Genomic DNA, 22015 nt, shown 5'->3' on the forward strand with positions numbered 1-22015 from the left:
GCCACCGGGTCTGGGACTTGAATCTATTATGTAGGAGTCCAGCGACATAACCATTATGCCATCTGCTGGTCCCGGGCAGTTTATTTTCTAATCAATTTGTCAATTAACCCCCTGGCATTTAAACCCTGAAGGAAAGACACTGCATTTGTTCTAAAGTTCTGTTGGAACCCCCACTGACACAGTTCGAATTTCTGACATAAAATCCAGTTTCCTGGAAAAAATGTCAAAAATTAGCCACAACAAGGTCACTGAATACCTGGAGGTCAGCTTAGACCCACATAGCTCTCTGGAACATGGCTCAGAAATAGAAGTGAGTGGGACCAGCAGTTAGCGTAATGGCTGTGTCATTGGACTCCCACGTAGTTGACCGCAGTTCGAGTCCCAGACCTGGTGGCTTAAACTCATGCCAGGCGCGTGTGTGTGCATGCCCAAGATCCTGAGAGGAGAATGGAGGAGAAGGGATTGTGGCATGGCCATCCCTCCTGGGGGGGGATTTCCTGCTTTCTATCTCTCTGTCTCTCTCTGTCTGTCTGGCAAGTGCACATGCCCTATAGCAAAAAATCTCTCTCAAAAAAAAAAAAATGAAGAAACAGAAGTGAGTAAAGTGTGAGAAACAATAAGAACAGAGAACAATCCAGATTGGGGCCAGCAGGTGGCATGGTGGATAAGGCACCGGAATTACCACATAGCCAACTGTGGTTCAAGTCTTGGGCCGGGTGACTTGCTTTCTCACTCACCCCCTCTCTCTCTCTCTTTCTCTGGCAAAACTCATGTGAAAAAAAAATAATAATAATTCTTAAAAACAAATACCCAGATTATATTTCTCTTCACTAATCTCTAGTTCAATGTAGAGTTGGGTCAGGACTCACTGACTTACTGAAATAGTTGCTTTGTTCCTTCCTCCAAAACTATTAATTAATTAATTCATGAATGAATGACAGAATGCATATGTCTGTCTGTACACAAGTAAGAAAGAGAGAGGGAGAGAGACAGAGAAAGAGAAAGATGAGCACCCTCCACAGGGCTTGGTAATGAGTCTCCTTCCTATAGCTTGCCCCAGGATCCTGGGTGTGCGTGTGCATATGCCCAGTTTGTTTTCAGGCTGCCTGACTTGAACTGCAGTCGGCATTAGGTTTCCAGCTTCTTGTCCAGTACACTATCTACCGTACCAAAGAAGCTGGGCCCCAGAATATTTTAAATGAGTGAAGAATAGATTAGCAATAAACAAAAATGGCCCCTAATTATTCAGCTTTAAATATGATTTAAAAACCATCATTTAGATTAGGGAAGCGCACCCAGTTTTCAGGCTAAGACTTAGTTTAGGATGGCAAAGTAAATTTGAAGTTGGGGACCATGTCTTGCTAATATAGAGTTCTTCCTTTTTCCTCAATTACAAAACTTATAGAAATAGGATCCAAGAATATGCATGTGTCTGTGTAAACTTATGTATGTTATGAAGCTCAAATTTCAACTGCTAACAATAAAATGTTTCTGTGAGGAAATGCACAATGCTGGAAAGAACTGGGAAGAGTCCTGTGTCAGAAAAGTAAATCAGAAACAAATGCATTCAATTCTCACTTTTTAATCAATCAAGTGCATTGGGTAACCAGTCACAGCCAACAGTTCCTGAAAGCGAAGTGTGACAGTGTGCTAGTGCATATGAAAGAAGAGTAAGACACTCTTAAAGAATACATCGTTTAGTAGAACAGACAGATATACTTGAAACATTAAGGTCAGATCCCTGAGGATGCTGAGTAGAGCACTACTGCAAGTGGGGCAGCATTTCAGAGAAGGGCAAAACCACTGCTAGTGGGTACATGGGAGTAGGAGTTCAGGGTAGTTAGAAAGTCTTCACAGGAAAGAAGGATGGTTAAGGTCTGTATAGACAGAGGGAGGGGAGGTCACTGTGGCCCAGGGAGCAGAAAGTACAGAGGTGGCAGTTGGCAAGCTGCTAATGGAGGAAGCCTGATAAGAAACTGAGAGAATTGAGGAGTTGAGCCTGCCCCAACAGACATGGTGTAGCAGTCCCTGGCGTGTCTAGAGCAGGGAGCATCAGGATGTGACCGGTGTGCAGCAATGTCCTATCCCACACCAAGCTATAGTGAAAAACGGAAGCAAAAGGAAAAACTCAGTGACACGGATCCTGTCTTTATTGGAATTATGATATTTTGTTCGTCATGATATTTTTGGGTCTTAATATTGATTTTTAAAAAACAGTATACTAACATATTACCTATTTTGACTATTGCATTTTTTGGCATCCCCTTAAATTTTGTGCCTGAGACAAACACCCCACTTGTCTCATCTTAGTCCTAGTCGTGTGTTCTTTTTCTCGAGTTCAGTGACAGGGACATGGGTATTTATTTCAACATTATTAATTATAGCTTACTCATATAATATTCTTTGGTTAGTAGGCAGTATTTAATTTCAAAAGCTAAAACAAAGAAATGTGAATTTAAGATTTGGAGCAGAGGATTATGAAAAGGGAGAGAATTCATCCTGAGGCAGCCCTTGGGAAGAATAACTCCCTGTGGCTGCAGCATGTGCACACAGAGGGCTGTTTCATCTACAGAGATGCGGGTGACAAGGAACTCTGGGGGGGAGAGGTACCACAGGCCGCTGTTCAGTTGGAGACCGGCCTTGAATGACTTAGCTCTTGCAGCCAGAACCACTCTGTGGCATGGCCTAAGACAAGCCCCAACAAATGAGGCATGCAGGTTGCTTGACTCACGTTAAAACCACCCAGTTCTGCTCTAAGAGAGGCCACTCACTGGGCCACAGTTCCCACCACAGGACTGTGGCCCAAGAAGCTCTGAAAGATCATCAACTTTATAAATATCACAGGGCTACCTGGGTCTGGGAGAAGAGGTAGTGTTTGACACAAACAGTATTGCTAATATATCTTAAAGTGCAAAATCTAAAATTTAAAAGTCTAAACTCTATCATTTGTTAGTGCCCTGGTGACTAAGGAAAGGTGATTCTGAACCAGGGCAGGCAATTGGATTGATCTCAGAAAGGCGTGGGCGGGCTGAAAGGGGCAGCGCCTCACCAGGAGCACTACTTTGTCATTTGATGTGGACCTCCCAGTCAGCACCAACGTCCAGTGAGAGCTTCTCCAGGGTCAGGGCGGATGTTTTGCCACAATATGTAAAAGCCACAGGCTGGTCTTTACCATCTAAATAGCAAGACAATAAAATAGGAAAAGTTCGATAAATATCTAGAAGGAAGGAGTCTTTCTTTGAATTGGAAATGTTTTCTGACTTGATCATAAAACCTTATATCCCACTGAGGAGAATTCAAATCAATAACACTTTTACCCATGAACTTCCACATGCGTTTTGTTTTGTTTTGTTTTGTTTTAGAAGAGATTTTTGCTATACGGCATGTGTACTCACCAGAGAGACAGTGACAAAAAGTGAGAAATCACCCCCGCCCCTCTGCCCCGGGAGGATGGTCATGCCACAATCCCTTTTTCTCCAGTCTCCTCTAGAGATTTTCTTTCCTCCAACTGAAAGGTGGCCTGTGGTACCTCTCCCCACCCCCCCACCCCCCACACATCTGGTACGAGCATCTGGTACGAGTTTCAAGCTGCAGAGTCTAAGACTCAAATCTTGGTCAGCCATGTGCAAGTCCAGCACCTCAACCACTATGCTACCCCCTTTCTATGCGTTTTTAAAAACATGAAACACTTCATTGTTTTGAGTGCAAAATTGTTTGAAAAGAAATTGTAAAAAGCACAAAGTGATTTGTCTAAAAAATTCGGTAGGCAAGGAAGGATGTAAATCACATCCTATGCTCTTTCATAAACTCCATAAACGTACGTGGTATTCTATGGCTTCATGTATCTATAGTATGAAGACTATTCAAAAATGCTACAACATTATTCCAAGTCCCAAATAATTTCCCTTAGAAAAATATCAACCATGAGCAGAAAGATCAAATCATGAATGGGAACAGGATGACCTTGTTCACTCTGGAGACTAGTATATTTGACCTTTACCAGGAAGCACTAGAGTCCACTCGGGCTAAGTATATTATATTGTTCTTAGACTAAACAGCTCCTCCTAACTATTCAACTGCATCGCTTACAAAAAAAACCAAGGTGAGCTAAGAATGAACTGTTTCCTCACCAGATAAGTGGGCGGTCACAGAAGAAGGTTCCTTCCTGAGGCCCAAGACCAGGATCTGCTCCACCACACACTGGCTGGAATAATGACCTCTCTCATCGGCACAACTGGAATAGATACAGATGATATTTAGGAGAAGGGGCGGATGGGGGTTTGAAAAGGTCACTAGTCAACATCTCTAGTCTTGTAAGTTTCCCTTCTATCCATCCTTATGAAAGCATAAATAATACAGTAATCTATTTACTAGAATGAATAGGTGAAAAAAGATGACTCTGTGCCAAGCATAGGCTAACCAGTAGCCAAACCAATCTCCATTTAAAAAGCCATTTTGAGAGAAGTTATAAAAGTCACAAATGTAACTTGGATATTGTAATTAAATTGTAAGACATCAGATACTGAGTCAAATGGTGAATGAATGAGTAAATGAGATTAATGAAACTTAAACGGAATCCTTTTTTTTGGATTATAGGGCGCGTGCACTCACCAGAAAGACAGAGAGAGACAGAGAGACAGAAAGCAAGAAATCACCCCCCCATGGGGGATGGCCACGCCGCAATCCCTTCTCCTCTATTCTCCTCTCGGGATTTTGGGCACGCACGCACACATGCCCGGCGTGAGTTTAAGCCACTGGGTCCGAGACTCAAACCGTGGACAACTATATGGAGTCCAGAGACATAGCCATTACGCTAACTGCTGGTCCCACGGGATCCATTTTTTTTAAGAAGGCAGCAAAGGAAGGTGGAGATGATAAGAAAAGGACATTCATGGTAGAATGATGGAAAATACTCCACAAATGACACTTACTATTCATTTCATTTTTTAAAAAAATTATTTATTTTATTTTGTTATTATTATTATTATTTTAATTGACGAGAGAGAGAGAGAGAGAGAAAGTGAGAATGCAAGCCAACCACTGTGCCACTGGCTGGCCCCCATTCATTTCTTTAAATAGTAACTTAAAATATCAGCTATGGGGGCTGGCAGGTGGTGTGGTGGTTAAGGGTGCTGGACTCCCATATAGCTGACCACGGTTCAGCTCCCAGACCTGGTGGCTTGCTTTCTCACTTTCCCTCTTTCTCTCTGATCAAATTGGAAAATAATAACAATAAATAAAGTTAAATAAAATAATTCTTTAAAAATAATACCAGTGATGTGTTTGAGGATGCCAGAAAATAGGATAACTTATACAAGAAAGCACAGCTTCTTTAGTTGCTAGTACCTGTTGATCAAAACACTGGAACAAAATGAAAACTTCCTGTGTAAGAATTGTTTCTGGTGGAGGTACTGGAATGAATGACCATCATCCAGATATAACTCACCCACTGCAGAACCCTGGAGAGTGAATCAAAGACAGAGAATGTATTTATATAGAATAGTTCTATAAGAAAAGAACATCAGCCCCTAAAGAGAAACAATAGAACTTTTAAGTTGTTTAGAGATCTTTTTGCTATTAGGGTACATGCACTTACTGGAAAGAGAGCGAGAGAGACAGAAAGCGAGATATCACACCCCAGGGGGATGGCCACACTACAGTCCCTTCTCTTCTACTATCCTCTTGGGATTTTGGGCACATATGCACATGCACCCAGCATGCGTTTGAAGTCCCTGGGCCTGGGACTTGAACTGTGGTCGATCATGTGGGAGTCCAGTGACATTATTATTATACCATCTGCTAGTCCCCAGAATTATTTTTTATAAAATAGTCCCTAGAATTATTTTTTATATTATATTTATTTTGCATAATTGCAAAAATTATGTTGACCAAAAGCTTAATATTTAAGTTATACAAGTAGTTATGTAAATTCATTATATTCAATACTCAATCATCCTGGATAGAAAAATAATATGGCTATAGACATAATATAAGAGCACAAAAAGGTCTTGTTGAAATAAAAAAAATAATTGCTGCAGGGTGCATGCACTTGCCAGAGAGACAGAGAGCAGAAGTGGGAAAGCACCGCGCTCCATACCCCCCTCCCACACACACAGCAGAATGGCAATGCCAACATCCCTTCTCCACCATTCTCCTCTTGGGATTTCAGGCATGTACACACATACACACACACACCCAGCATGTTTCTCAAGCTACTGGGTCTGGGACTTGAACCTCACAGTCAGCCATGTGGGATCCAGACACTTAACCACTATGCTCCTGGCTGCCCTGGAAGAAATTTAATATATAATGTATGGTCCAGCATAAACGCATCTCTGAAAATATTATCTCAGAATATGATGCCCAAGAAAGTTTGCAGAATGAAACTGAAGCTAAAAACAAACAGATCAGTATGTAATGATATCAACTGTCCTGGGACCAGCAGTTAGCGTAATGGCTATGTTGCTGGACTCCCACGTAGTTGACCGCGGTTCACATCCCAGACCCGGTGGCTTAAACTCATGCTGGGCACATGTATGTGCATGCCCAAGATCCCGAGAGGAGAATGGAGGAGAAGAGATGACAGCGTGGCCATTCCCCTGGGGGGTGATTTCTCGCTTTCTCTCTCTCTGTCTCTGTCTGTCTGGCGAACGCATGCGCCCTATAGCAAAAACCTCTAAAAAAAAAAACAAAAACAAAAAAACGATAAATCAGTCCTGGATCCTCCCAGGCTTTACCCAAGAAAATTTTAGTTGTTTGGGCCACATGGTGAGACTACAGTCCCTGGGTGGAATGGGGGCTCTGAAGTGGTGCACAGACGCAGGTATCCTTTTATGGGAGACTGTGTTCCAGGTATGTCCACATGGGCAGGCTGCCCATGGCCCAGTGAGCTTTCAGTCCAGTAGTAACCAATGCCCAGCTGAGGAGAACCAACAGTCACAGAGCCCAAGATAGACATTTTAATCACTCCCAGATCTGAGCGCCATTATAAACAATTCAAGAAAAGCAGATGAGTTGTACAATGATTCAAAACCCTGATTTCTGGATAAACATCTAGAAGCAACTATCTTATAGATGGGCTCACCACTTTTACACAGTGTCACATACTCAACAGGTTGCACTGTAGAGACTCAGTAGTAGCAAAAAAGGTCATAGATTTATTTATTTTTTTCTTCAAATACCTTAGTGCTTAGAGCAACCCGGAGTCCATATGGGCAATTAGTCATCCAGCCTGTGGATTTTCCTATAGTCGTCTTTATTGGTACCACACTTCCACCTCGTTGAAACACTGGTATCTGCAACAGAGCAGCACTCTTGGGGAAGCAGTAATCATAGAAGTACAGTTCACAGAATTCGAAAATATTTAATTGTATACAACTCAAAATCTTTACAAATACATACTTAAGGGTAAAATAAATTTGTGGGCACAAATATGGCAAATATGGGGGCCCTTAAAGAAAGAAGCTCAAATACTACAAAATGTCTCATTTTGTAAACTGTTAAGAAAACTTCCCACCCTTCACTGATTCATTATCTACACCTGTCTTTGCTGGTTTTTTCTTTCAAGTGAGGTATTCTATTCTGCCCATCTTATATGTGGCCTCAGCCCTAGGCAATCACTAACCTACTTCTTTTTTTTTGGAGAGATTTTCGCTATAGGGCACGTGTGCTCGCCAGACAGACAGAGAGAGACATAGAGACAGAAAGCGAGAAATCACCCTCCAGAGGGGATGGTCACGCCGCAATCCCTTCTCCTCCATTCTCCTCTCGGGATCTTGGGCACGCACGCACACGCGCCCGGCGTGAGTTTTAAGCCACCGGGTCCAGGACGCGAACCGCGGTCGACTACATGGGAGTCCAGCGACATAGCCATTACACTAACTGCTGGTTCCCACCACTAACCTACTTCTGTCTCCACATGTATTATTGGGCAGAATATTAACATCCTTGGTTCTTTCTATATAGAAACATATTATAGATTAAATGCTTGCCCTCCCTCCCCAAATTCATATGTTAAATCCTTAACTCTCAGTTTAACTATATTTAGAGACAGGGCCTTTATGGAGGTAATTAAGGTTAACAATTACCTCCTTATTAGAGACTCCACAGAACTCACCCTCTTTCTCTTTCTCTCTCTCTGCCATGTAAGGGCACAGCAAGAAGGTGGCAGTCTACAAACCAGGAAGAGACCCCTCACTGGGAACTGAATTGGCTGATACTGTAATCTGGGACTTGGAGCCTCTAGAACTGTGAGACAGTAAAAGTCTGTTGTTTAAACCACCTATGGGTAGCATTTTGTTAAGGAAGCCTAAGTAGACTAAGACACCACAACAGGTAAACAAATCATCTGGAAATCACTTACAGTGTCCAAGGATACTGGGACTTTCACAGTACATCCTCCTTCCCAGCGAGTGAATGTCTTAGAGTCATACCAGACCTAAAAAGTAACAGACCCCACTGAAAAAGATTATATGAAAACTCTGCTCACAATTTTGTTATTCAGGAAAATATTCACTTAACCTGAATTTCAAAACTAACCAGAAAGATAAAATAAGCATCACATATACATTTAAGAAATCTTGAGTAGAATTAGGACGAATATACACATTTAAGATTCCTAGGGACAAGGCCAGAAGGTGGCATGGTGGTTAAGGACACTGGACTCCTACATAGCTGACTGTGGTTTGAGTCCTGGACCTGGTGGTTTGCGTTCTCATTTTCCCTCTCTCTCAGTCTGTCCCTTTCTGGTCAAATTAAAAATACATAAATACATACATAAAGTTAAATAAAATAATTCTTTTTAAAATTTAACTTTATTTACTTATTTTAATTTGACCCAAGAGGAATAGAGTGAGAAAGAGAGAGAGAGAGCGAGAGAGAGAGAGAAAGTGAGAAAGCAAGTTGCCAGGTCCAAGACTCAAACTGCAGTTGGCAATGCGGGAGTCCAGTTCCCTTAATCACCATGCCACCTACTGGCCCAATAAAATAATTCTTTTTTTTTTTTTTTTTTGGAATCGCGTGCGCTCGCCAGACAGACAGAGAGAGACATAAAGACAGAAAGCGAGAAATCACCTCCCAGGGGGGATGGTCACGCCGCAATCCCTTCTCCTCCATTCTCCTCTCCGGAACTCGAACCGCAATCAACTATGTGGGAGTCCAGCGACATAGCCATTATGCTAACTGCTGGTTCCCTAAAATAATTCTTAAAAAAAAAAAAAAAAAAGATTCCTAGAGATCAGCAGATGGCATGATGGTTATGCTGCTGTGGGCGCATGTGTGTGCATGCCCAAGATTCTGAAAGGAGAATGGAGGGGAAGAGATTGTGGCATGGCCATCCCCCCCCGGGGGGGGTAATTTCTTGCTTTCTGTCTCTCTGTCTCTTCAGTGAACATACATGCCCTATAGCAAAAATCTCTCTCTTAAAAATAAAAAAAAGAAGAAGAGACTCCAAAAGGAACCAACCCTACCAACAACCTTGATTTCAGACCTCAGGTCTCCAGACGTGTGAGAGAATACATTTTTGTTGTTTTTAGCCACCAGGAAACTAATACAGGAACCAACATGCAACATGAGGTAGAGGAGAACACTGGTGCTGAGTGTGGCTTCCCAGTAATGCCATCACAGTGCTTGATAGTGCCAGGCAGTGAGAGTGACCTGGTTCAGCTACTCACCATTCACCTTGGCAGTCCAAGGTTACCTCAAAGTGGGAGTTCCTCACCAGCTCTGTACCCTTCATGCCTCTCCCCTTGCCTGATAAGCCTGTGGCCATGATCCAGTGCTCAGTGACTTGCTTGAGGGTCATCTCCTTCCCGCTCTCCATTCCACACCCTCTTAGTGCTCCAAGTGTCTGCCCAGTCTCTTCTCTTGGGCCCTCTGGATATATCTGGTGTCTGCCTCTGTAGGTTCTTGCTCTTATTACTCATGCCTCTCTGCCCTGCAGACCATGGATTATTCCCACATGTCCCCTCAGGCTGTGCCTGGGTTCGGTGCCCTAGATCCAAGATAATATTTTATATAGTAACAATAACTTTTTTCTTACTTTTTTTTTTTTTTTTTTTTAGGTTTTTGCCACAGGGTAGGTATGCTTGTTGGAAACAGAGAGACAGGAAAAGTGAGAAATCACCCACCAGAGGGCATGGCCACACTGTGATCTTTCTCTTCCATTCTCCTCCTGGGTCTTTGGACATATGTACATACATGCTTGGCATAATTTTCAAGCCAGGTCCAGGGCTTGAACCACGGTTGACCATGTGGGGATCAAGCACCTTAACCACCATGCCACCTGCCAGCCCCTATGGCAACAATAATTAATGACAATAATAAAATAGCACAGGAAGGCAGGAGGAACTGAAAGGGTAGTCACATTTGTTCCATTTTTGCCCATTTTGGTAAGTGTCTAAGACAAGCTTTTGGTACCCAAAACTTGGAATTCAGATAGAGCTAAAATCAAAAAGCAAAGTCTCTTCCTATTTACGTTTTCCCCTAAAGTATGATACTTCATAGCACACTGAAAATTTCTTCCTATTCTAGCCCTCAATGTGTTTATAAAGAGTCACTGACATAAATCAAAGTTAAGATAAAAAAAAATTCTGGGGGCCAGTAGGCATTGGATTCCCACATGGCCAAGTTCTGGACCTGACAGCTTAAAAATCACACTGAGTGTATGTGCTTGTGGGCCCTAAATCCCAGGAGACACTTGAGGAGAAAGGATTGCAGCATAGGGAACCAGCAGTTAGCCTAATGGCTATATCACTGGACTCCCACGTAGTCGACCACGGTTCGCGTCCCGGACCCAGTGGCTTAAAACCCACACTGGGAGCGTGTGCATGTGTGCCCAAGATCCTGAGAGGAGAATGGAGGAGAAGGGATTGCGGCGTGGCCATGCCCATCCCCTCTGTGGGCTGATTTCTGGCTTTCTGTCTTTCTGTCTCTCTCTGTCTGTCTGGCAAGTGCATGCTCCCTATAGTGAAAAACCTCTCAAAAAAAAAAAAAGAAAAAGATTGCAGCATGGCCATCTCCCTTAGTGGGTGAGTTTTCACTTTCCCTCTCTCTGCTGAATGCCCATACCCTATGGCAGAAACCTTTTAAAATTTTTAATTAAAAAAAAATTCTGATACTCCTTGGAGTCATCATCTCTTCTTCCTTCTTCTCCATTAAATTTCTTAGTCTTTTATTGTGTTGCTAACAAAAATACCTGAAACTGGGTGATTTATTAAAAATCAGGAGTTGCAGACCAGTCAGTAGCATGGTGGTTAAGGCGGCTGGAGCCACATGGCCAACACATGCTTAGAGTCCTGAATCAAGGGCTTGAAAACATGCCGTGTGTGTGTGTGTGTGTGTGTGTGTGTGTGTGCGCGTGTATGTGTGTGTGTGTGTTTGTGTCTAAAATCCCAAGAAGAGAATGGAAGGCAAAGAATTGCAGCTGGCCATGCCCCAGGGAGACCTTTATTCCTACCTCACCAGTGAGCACATGCACCCTATAGCAAATTAAAACAAAACAAAACAAAAAACGGGTTGGGTCACCTCATGGCCTAATTGTTAAAAGAGCCAGATATCACATGGGCAACCATAGTTTGTATCCTGGCCCTATCAACTTGAAAACCATACAACAAGCAGGCACATGTGTATGTGTGCCCCAAATCTCAAGAGGATGGAGAAACGGAGGAGAGGAAATTGCAGCATAGCCATGCCTCATTAGGGTTTTTTTTGTTTTGTTTTGTTTTGTTTTGTTTTGTTTTTCCTCTCTGGTAAGCATACTTGCTCTCTGGCAATTAGAAAAAAAATAGAGGTTTGACTCACAATCCTAGTGACTGGGAAGTCTGAAGGTGCAGGCCTGGTTCCAGCCTGGCCTACAATGTGGTTGATAGAAACACAGAAGCTGGCAGGTGAGCAAGTGAGCATACTGTGGGGAGCTCTCTCTCTTACTGCAATCAGCTCTCATGAGCACTAACCCCTTCTCACAAGAGCTGGAACTCATTGGGCCTTGAGAGCCATCGTTAACCTATTCACGAGGGTGCTGCCTCCACCATGCCATCACCATGATACCTTCACCGCCCTCTAGGTTTTAGCACCTCCCAACACCAAATCCCAGAACATGGAACTTGGGGCCAAACCATTATCCAAACCATAATACTTCTAGGACTGTGATGAGATGTAAGAATCATCAGTTGCTACTGTCATTTGGGCTGTGTTCACAGCTGCATGATGAAGAAATCTCTTTCCTGGAACCAGCAGTTAGCGTAATGTCTATGCTGCTGGACTCCCATGTAGTCGACCGCGGTTCGAGTCGAGGACCCTGCGGCTTAAACTCACACTGGGCACATGTGCGTGCGTGCCCAAGATCCTGAGAGGAAAATGGAGGAGAAGGGATTGCAGCGTGGCTATCTCCCCTGGGGGGTGATTTCTTGCTTTCTGTCTCTCTGTCTCTCTGTCTTTCCGGCGAGCGCATGCGCCCTATAGCAAAAACCTCTCCAAAAAAAAAAAAAAAACGAAAGAAATTTCTTTCCTAAAAGAAGTGATGAAAGACATATAAAATATGCAGTTGCCAGTTATTACTCTTACCTCATTTAGTCCTGGAAGAAACACATCAACCATGGTGGCTTTTGGTTCCGTGACTGGGCGAACCAATAAAGCACTTCCTAAAAAATGGAAAAGGCACAGAGTTGCGTATCATTATAAAGGTCTGAAAACATTCTTTCTCCTTGAGTACTATTGTGGTTTTAAGGAGCACTTGATTGTGAACTTTCCAAAGGCAGAGACTGTGTGGTGAGTTGAACTAATGATTCATCAGAGAGCTACGCTTAGGAAGAGGACGGGTGCTCGGAGAAATGCTTGTACTACCAGCCATCATTATTCCACTTAATGTACACTGGGATTATAGGAAGGGGCCCTGACACGACCTCGCACAGTTCATGCTGTGCATGACTGTTAGTGTGTCAGCAGTCCAAAAGCACCACTGTACCTCTCCCCACGAGTTCACTGTTTGGCTTCAGTGACATTTGGTGGTAGTGAGCCCCCCTGCTGTGTGGTCAGTGCCAATACTCAGATACTTTTGCTCACATACTTACCATTGGGAAGCTGTAGTTCTCTTCAAGGCAATCTGGATTCCTAATTTTGCTTTGACCTTGGCACCACATACATGCATAATTCATTTATTTATGAATTTGTCCTTTTATTCAATAAATGTTAATTTATTTGTTAATATGTTAATTTGCTCCAAGGTAGTGACTACTAACAGAGATCTAATGATGAGTGGCGGCATAAAGAGCTCGGTTGTTTTGTTTTTTCTTTTAAAATATATGGGGATTTCTCTGCTTAGAAATAGCACTCACCCTTTGGGCAACTGTGCTTAGCCTGACATTTTGAGCTTTGTTCTTAAGATTATAAATTTCTATGTTCTGGATTTAATAGTTAATCCTTAATCTAGAAGAGGAAAACCAAAGGAAAAAAAACTACATTATTGCATATGAAATGAGCTCTTTTGTTGTTGTTTTTGGAGAGGTTTTTGCTATAGAGCACGTGCACTTGCCAGAAGGAGAGAGACAGAGAGACAGAAAGCCAGAAATCACCCCCCCAGGGGGGATGACCACCTCCATTCTCCTCTCTCAAGATCTTGGACATGCACACACATGCACCCGGCATGAGTTTAAGTCACTGGGTCTGGGACTTGAACCATGGTCGACTACATGGGAGTCCAGCAACATAGCCATTACGTCAACTGCTAGTCCCTATTGTTGGTTTTTTTTTAATAACCATTTACTCTACTTTTTTCTACTTCCCTTCCCATAATGGTCTAGGTTTATAAGGCACAACTGAGTAGACCCAGAACAAAAACCCCAAATTATATCAACAAACAGAATAGATTTTGTGATTAACAGGAACAATGAGAAATGTATCATACCAGAACAGAGCTCTGATCCCACTAGTGCATTAAATACTTTAGTGAGGAGCCAGCAGGTGGTATAGTGGTTAGGTGCTGTATCCCAAAGGGTGAGCTCTGTGGTTTGAGTCTAGGACCTGGCTGCGTGAAATCATGACGGGCACATGTGCATGTATGCCCAAAATTGCAAGAGGATAATGAAGAAGAAGCAACTGTGGTATGACCATTTGCCCCGGAGGGTGGTTTCTCACTTTCCCTCTCTTTTGGGTGAGTGCATGTACCCTTTGACAAAAAGAAAAAAAGAAAAAAAAATATTTCAGTGAAGAAATTTCTTTTCTTTTCTTTTTTTTTTTGGAGAGGTTTTTGCTATAGGGCGCGTGCGCTCACCAGACAGACAGAGAGAGACAGAGAGATAGAAAGCAGGAAATCACCCCCTAGGGGGGATGGCCACGCCGCAATCCCTTCTCCTCCATTCTCCTCTCGGGATCTTGGGCACGCACGCACACGCGCCCAGCGTGAGTTTAAGCCACCGGGTCCGGGACTCGAACCACGGTCGACTACGTGGGAGTCCAGCGACATAGCCATTACGCTAACTGCTGGTCCTGAAATTTCTTTTCTTTTAAAGGAATTGCTTTATTCAACTTTATTTATTTTTTTCAATTTGACCAAAGAGGGACAGCATGAGAGAGAGAGAGAATGGGAAAGTGAGAAAGTAAGCTGCCAGGTCTGGGACTTGAGCTGTAGTCAGCCATGTGGGAGTCCAGCACCCCTAACCACCATGCCACCTGCTGGCTCCAGGAATTTCTTTTATTTTAACTAAAAAAAAAGTTTTTTCCCCAGTTTTGCTATAGGGCATATATGTCCGCTAGAGACAGAAAAAGAAGGGAAGTGAGAAATCATCCCCTCTGGGGATGGCCCTGCTATAATACTTTCTCTATTCTCCTCTTGGGATTTTGTGCATGCACGCACATGTGCCTGGCATGTCTTTCAAGCTACTAGGTCTGGGTTTGAACCATTCAGTTGGTCATTTGGGATCCAGCTGCCTTAACCTCCATACCACCTGCTGGCCCTTATTTTTATTTTTTGGCTTTATTAGGACTAAAGATTTGTTTTTAACCTCTTATAATAGAACATATAATAAAATATAATTATACTATTTATCATAACTACAATTAATCAAGAAATACTCACCTAGCATGTATTCCTCTTCCATACTAAAAGTCTCTAATATATCAGGGAACTCTACCCACAGAGGCCTGGGAAAAGAGAAAGCAATTTTATTTCAGCATCCTTAGATGCTTTACCACAATTCTATCATTCATATTTTTTGTTTTATAACTATTCAAGGGATATTGAGAAATGCCAAAGAACCGAGATTCTTTTTCACATGATTCAATATTTTACAAACAATTGCTATGATTCTCTTGTATTCTAATGTGACAGAGTTTTTTAATTAACGCAAATGTTCCAACAAAATATGAAGAATTGTAATACCTGCAATTCTTTCTTATGGTTACTGATCACTAAATACTATTCTAGCAGATGGAGAGCTTTATACAAGTCGAAATGTCTATCACCTTTGATCTAAAACAAATAAAATGCTCGTAAAACCAAATTTGATGATGATGATAATAATGTGCTTTTTTTCATGCTGTCACTGGCTCTTATGCATACTTAATCATGACCTTAATAAAAATAATCATGACCATTAAATAAAAATAACTTGACTTTTCTTGTTTTCAGGCAGCATTTCTGGAGAACTGAGAAACTGCAGTGTGTTTCTTTCTCAGTTATTGTTCATTTGTTTGTTTTTAATTCCAGAGGGGGCATGCATTCACTAGAGAAAGATAGAAAAAGAGAAAGAGAAGGGTAAAGCAACCCCCACCCCCATCCCCAATGGGGCATGGCCATTTGGCAATCCCTTCTCCTCCTTTTCTCCATTCTGTCAGGATTTGGGGCACATATGTCTGGCATGTTTCTCACCTGCCAGGGCTGGGATTCAAATCACAGATGGCCATGTGGGATCTGGCCCTTAACCACAGTATTATGGGGCCAGTCCTGTATACTTTTTTAAAATTTTCTTTTAAAGAGAGATTTTTGCTATAGGGCATGAGTGCTCGCTGGAGAGACAGAGAAATACAGAGACAGAAAGTGAGAAACCACCACTCCAGGCGGGGGGAGGGCCATGCCACAATCTCCTCTTCCCCATTCTCCTCTTGGGATTTTGAGCATGCATGTACATGCAACTGGCATGACTTTTAAGCTGCTGAGTCTGGGACTCGAACTGTGGTCGACTACATGGGAGTCCAGCAACATAACCATTACACCAACTGCTGGTCCCATCCTGCATGCTTTTTGATTGTTATTATCATTGCTCACAATTGTCTAAAAGGCATTTGAGATCCGCAAATAACAATTCTTTCAATATTTATGTATCTGAATATCGTCTTTATGGTTCTAACCATTTTTCAATTGAATGAGGAAAAGTGTTTTTTTTTTTATAAAAAACCTTATTTTTAGTTTATTCACTAGTCTCTGTAGTGATATATATTTTTCCTACTGAATCGTAACAAAGCAACAATATTTAAACCTGGCTGATGTCTAGAATACTCTGAGAAGCTAACAAATATAGAGATCTACCCAAAGAGATTCCTAGCAGGTTTGGAGTATGGCCTTAGAATCTGCATGTCTAAAAAGATCCTCAATTGATTTTAATCTAAGCCAACTCATTTTAGGAACTGCTGATTAAAAAGCCTTGGCATGGGCCAGCAGGTGGTATAAAGGTTAAGGCAGTGGATCCCACAGAGCAGACTCCATGATCCCCAATCCAGCGGCCTGAAAACCATGCCGGGTGCGGCCAGCAGATGACGCAGTGGTTACATTGCTGAACTCCCACACGCTGACTGTAGTTCAAATCCCAGAAATGGTGGCTTGAAACACATCAGGCTTGTGTGCGTGGGTGCCCAAAATCCTGGGAGGAGAATGGAGAAGAAGGGATCTCCCTTGGGGGGTGATTTCTTGCTTTCCATCTCACTGTCTCTTTCTCTCCTGCCCCAGCGCCTACAAGTGCACAGGCCCTAAGGCAAAAACCTCTTTTTAAAAACAAAAACAAATTCATGCCAGGTATGTGTGTGTGTGTGTGCACCCAAAATCTCAAAAGGAGGATGGAAGAGAAGGGACTGTGGTGTGGCCATCCCCCTGGGGGGTGATTTTTTTTGTTTTGTTTTGGCTATAGGGCGTGTGTGCTCACCAGACAGAGACAGAGAGACAGAAAGCGAGAAATCACCCCCCGGGGGGATGGCCACACCGCAATCCCTTTTCCTCCATTCTCCTCTCAGGATCTTGGGCGCACATGCACACACGTCCGGCGTGAATTTTAAGCGACCCGCGGTCAACTACATGGAAATCCAGTGACATGGCCATTACGCTAACTGCTGCTGGTCCCTGGGTGGGGGGGGTGATTTCTTACTTCCTCTCTCTCTCTCTCTCTCTCACTCTCTGCCATCTGGCAAACACTTGTGCACCTATGCAAAAAAAAAAAAAAAAAAAAAAAGACTTGAGACTCTTAAATGATGTAATGGTTACACTAGTGGACTCTCATGAAGTTGACTGTGGTTCAAGTCTTGGACCTGGCAGTTTAAAAACGCATGTCAGGGGACCAGCAGTTAGCATAATGGCTATGTCCCTGGACTCCCATGTAGTCGACCGCGGTTCAAGTCTTGGACCTGGTGGTTTAAATTCACGCCAGGCACGTGTGCATGTGAGCCTAAGATCCCGAGAGGAGAATTTAGGAGACGGGATTGTGGCATAGCAATCCCCTCTGGAGGGTGATTTCTTGCTTTCTGTCTCTCTTGTCTCTCTCTGTCTTTCTAGCGAGTGCACGTGCCCTATATCAAAAACCTCTCAAAAAACCTCAAAAAAACAAAAAACAAACAAACAAAAAAACAATGCATGTCAGGTGTATGTGCATGCATGCTCAAAATACCAAGAGCAGATTAGAGAAGGGATTGAGGCATGGCCATCCCCTGGAGAAGTGATTTCTCACTTTCTATCTCTCTGACTCTCCAGTGAGCACATGTACCCTATAGCAAAAATCTCTCTAAAAAATGCCTTGGCATATTATATGTCTGAGTGTAACACCGTCTAATCCAGAAAGTTATTTTTCCATATTTTGCCTTCAAAATAGTATTAGAAAACAATTTACACACTAAGAAAAATGTCCATCTTCGGTTTGGAGAGTTTTAGCCCTAAGGGTAAGATAAAGCCTAAGAGTGGCAGAATAAGGTATTCTTTAGGAAATGATGTTTGTGGGTTAAACACTGAATGAATTCAGTTACAAAGTCACTTTCTTTTTCTTTGAAATATGAAGGGACTTCAAAAATTTCCAAAAAATGAAATGAAGGCATATATTTTGGTAGAAAAACATTTCTGAAATCCATGTATAATTTTTCATAATATGCATATCCAAGAATCTTTTGAAGATTTCTTCATATCTCTATTTTGGTTTCCTATGAAATATTAACACTTCAATTACAAAGTAGCAGGAGATCTAGTTTTAATCTTCTATGTCCTCAACGGCATGCACCCCATTCATGGCTGGTGCTCATTAAACTGATTACAACCTGATTAAACATATGGTTTTTCTCTCTTCTTTTTAAAACTAATTATTTACCTAATTTTATTTATTATTATTATTATCATTATTATTTTTAATTTGACCAGAGAGAGAGAAAGGGAAAGTAAGAAAGCAAGCCACCATGTTTGGGACTTCAACCATGGCTGGCCACGTGGGAGTTCAGTGCCTTAACCACCATACCACCAGCCCGCCACCTCCACTTTTTATTTTGAAATTACACTACTCCATTGCCTAATTGCCAAGGAGATCTATTATAGGTTGGTTTCTGGGGCACCTGAATGAATGAAGCTTTTATACCTCATGACAGGTTCAGAAGCCACGTGTGTCCGGTAGAACAAAAAATACCAAAAGGGCAGGAGGGTGTAGCGTTCTCTGATGGCTTCTCGGATGAGCCGCGTGTTTTCCTCACCAAATAGCCAGGGTTCCCGCCGCTTGGTTTTCATAGTGGCATGGCCACGGAAGAAGGGTTGGTAGGCTCCAGCCTGGTACCAACGCACCAGCAGTTCTGCCTCTGGATTCCCAATGAACCCACCTACATCAGCTGGTTAGGCAAAAAAAAGAAACAAAAACAAAAACAAAAAACAAAAAAACAAAAACCAAGTGAGGTAGCCAGGCTTTGACTAAACATGTACACGAGTAAAATAAGGACTTGAAGGATGACAGGGAAAGGCACTGTATGTGCTCTCAAAGCAACAGGATAAAACTGTGGCCTTAAATAGGGAGCACAGACTACAAAACATAGCTAGTTTGGGAGCTGACAGTATACTCTGTTAACAGTTGTTTCTTGACAGCAGGTCAGAGGCTTTACCGAAAGATCAACATTCCTGTATCTTCCCAAATCTAGATAATCGGAAAATTACAAAATATCTGCCTTTTTAAAAAAGCGTGTGTGTGGGACCAGCAGATGGCTACATCACTGGACTCCCACATAGTCAGTGGACCACGGTTTAAATCCTGGACTCAGTGGCTTGAAACTCAATGCCAGGTATGTGTGTGGGCATGCCTAAAATCCCAAGAGGAGAATGGAGAAGGGACTGCAGCCTGGCCATTGCCCAGGCAGGTGATTTCTCGCTTTCTATCTCTCTGTGTCTCTCCGGTGAGTACCTATGCCCTCTAGCAAAAATTTCACTTAAAAAAAAAAAAAAAAACACAGAGAAAAAACTCATGCCAGGCATGTGTGTGTGCGTGCGAGTGTGTGTGTGCGTGTATGCATGTGTGTGCATAACCAAAATCCCAAGAGGAGAATGGAGGAGAAGGGATTGGAGCATGTGTGTGCGTACCCAAAATCCCAAGAGGAGAATGGAGGAGAAGGGATTGGAGCATGTGTGTGCGTACCCAAAATCCCAAGAGGAGAATGGAGGAGAAGGGATTGGAGCATGTGTGTGCGTACCCAAAATCCCAAGAGGAGAATGGAGGAGAAGGGATTGCAGTGTGGCCATCCCCCCGAGGGGAGGGTGGTTATTTTTTGCTTTCTCTCTCTCTGTCTCAAAAAAAAGTGTGTGGGGGCGGGGCCAGCAGATGGCATGGTGGTTGAGATGTTGGACTCCCGCCTGGTCGATCATGGTTTAAGTCCTGGACCTGGTAGCTTGAAAATCACACCGGGTGCATGTACAATGTGTGCCCAGAGTCCCAGGAAGAGAGTAGAGGAAAGGGAATTGTAGCTATCCCCCCAGGAGGTGATTTCTCAGTTCCCTCTCACTGTCTCTGGCAAGCATACCTGGCGCCCTACAGCAAAAGAAACCTACGCCGCTCCCCCACCCTAAATGTGTGTGCATGGTGGAGAGGGAGATTGGCAACTAATTTCCTTTGTAAGCAACAGCTGAACCAAGATAAAAATTATAGAAAGACTTAAAGAGAAACAGATAATCAGAATTAGCAGTTTAGGTAGAATTTCATGCTGAGCCATTGAGTAGTACATGCATTCCTTATATGGAATGAGGACCAATGCCACAAAAACACAGAAATCAAGATACCATATATTAATTTGCTTCTAATCCTAGAGAAAACAAGGAGAGGCTGGAACTGCAGCCACATTGAGTTCCATACTGAGGTCTCTAGAAGGCAGAGAATTCTTACGGTGAAAGAAAGCAGTCCTCAGAGAACCTTGTTTTAACTATGGGATTGTTGGAAAAGTTATGACACATTTTTGCATAGAAAGACAAACACAAATAGGTCATGACTTTTCTGACAACCCAATAAACTTATCTTCCCAAGAGCATAACTTTTTTTAACAGTTAAAGTGTGCCACAGAATTTTAAATTTGCTTATTTCTGATTTACTAAATTCTTTTTAGTTCTATTTTTCTCACTTTCAAGAAGAAAAGACATGTTTTAGGTAGAGAAACTCAGTTATCAATCGTATCTAAGGAGAAAGTGATAAGCGGAGGAGGGAAAGGAGCACTCTGGCTCCTTCTTGACAACTTGACTTGACATCTTCAATTCGGAGGAGACACAAACAGCTCTAAAGTACCCCTTTCATTCCCCTCTCTTAATCCGCTCCCCCTCATTTTCTTTTTCTCACATTTATCCCAACTCAAAACAACAAATGAGAAGGGATTTATGACCAGCTTTGATAAAAACACCCATGCTTTTTATTTTCTCTCACACCAGGCCTTAGGATAGGGTTCATCTTACCTCCACAAAAAGAGATCCCAGTAATGCTGAGAGTGAGTAACATGGGGATAGAGATTTTCAGGTAACTCCACTCCGCTGTGTTGTCGCCCGTCCACACAGCACCTTCGGTCAACAGTAAGGACGTAGTAAAAAAGACCTCATAAACCAACCATGCCTTCAGTTTCATATTTAAATGCTATATTTGTAAAAACATATTAATAAAAAGGAAAACATTTCTTACTGTATAATAAACAAACTGCATAACTGTAAATGGACGTTTTTGTGTGTCAGTAACACCCCACTTTATCCAACTATTGATCTGACTTCTATGACTACAGATTTTTTTTCCTAGAATTTTATATAAATGAACACACAATTTACATTCTTTTGTGTTCAAGTTTTTTTCCACTCAGTATAATATTGTAGCTGCCCCGGGCTGGCAGGTGGCATGGTTAAGGCAGCTGGACTTCCCACATGGTTGACCGCAGTACAAATCCCGGACTTGGCAACTTGCTTTCTGAATTTCTTTCTCTCTTTTGGTCTCTTTCTGGTTAATTTCAGTAAAAATAATGAATAAAATTATAAAATAATTCTTAAAAAATATAGTTGTTCCATTTGATTTGCTTAGTATGCCATTGTATGGATACATCACAAGTTATCTATTCACTAACGGATGGACATATGAGTTTTTTCTAGGTTTTGGCTTTTATAAGTAAAGGTATGAACATTTGTATACAAATTTTTGTGTGACATATGTTTTTGTTTCTCTTTGGCTAAATGGAGTGGAATAATCTTTTTATGTTTAGTGTATGTAAAACACTTAAAGAAAATTCCAAACCATTTAGTAAAGTGGTTATACCGTTTCATATTCTATTTTTTTTTTTTTTT

The 22015-nt window shown here is 42.2% G+C and overlaps 1 protein-coding gene across 3 annotated transcripts in view; it reads right to left on the reverse strand.

The window, feature by feature from the left end:
* The window catches only part of GANC (glucosidase alpha, neutral C), a 95523-nt gene that overhangs the window by 10710 nt on the left and 62798 nt on the right, over positions 1-22015 (reverse strand). The window contains exons 16-25 of one of the 3 annotated variants that reach the window (XM_014591657.2): positions 21149-21250; positions 18813-19056; positions 15071-15135; positions 12562-12638; positions 8363-8437; positions 7182-7313; positions 5347-5459; positions 4131-4234; positions 3050-3175; positions 768-2096 (exon numbers count right to left, since the gene is read on the reverse strand). In XM_014591657.2, coding sequence (XP_014447143.1) covers positions 3066-3175; positions 4131-4234; positions 5347-5459; positions 7182-7313; positions 8363-8437; positions 12562-12638; positions 15071-15135; positions 18813-19056; positions 21149-21250 — 1022 coding nt within the window. In that variant the 3' untranslated portion in view covers positions 768-2096; positions 3050-3065. Of the gene's footprint in view, positions 1-767; positions 2097-3049; positions 3176-4130; positions 4235-5346; positions 5460-7181; positions 7314-8362; positions 8438-12561; positions 12639-15070; positions 15136-18812; positions 19057-21148; positions 21251-22015 lie in introns of those variants that run through there. The other 2 variants (XM_006158650.3, XM_014591658.2) reach the window with 2 other exon arrangements.

The sequence above is a fragment of the Tupaia chinensis genome, unplaced genomic scaffold (genome assembly GCF_000334495.1).
Source record: "Tupaia chinensis unplaced genomic scaffold, TupChi_1.0 Scaffold000605_1, whole genome shotgun sequence".
NCBI lineage: Eukaryota > Metazoa > Chordata > Mammalia > Scandentia > Tupaiidae > Tupaia > Tupaia belangeri.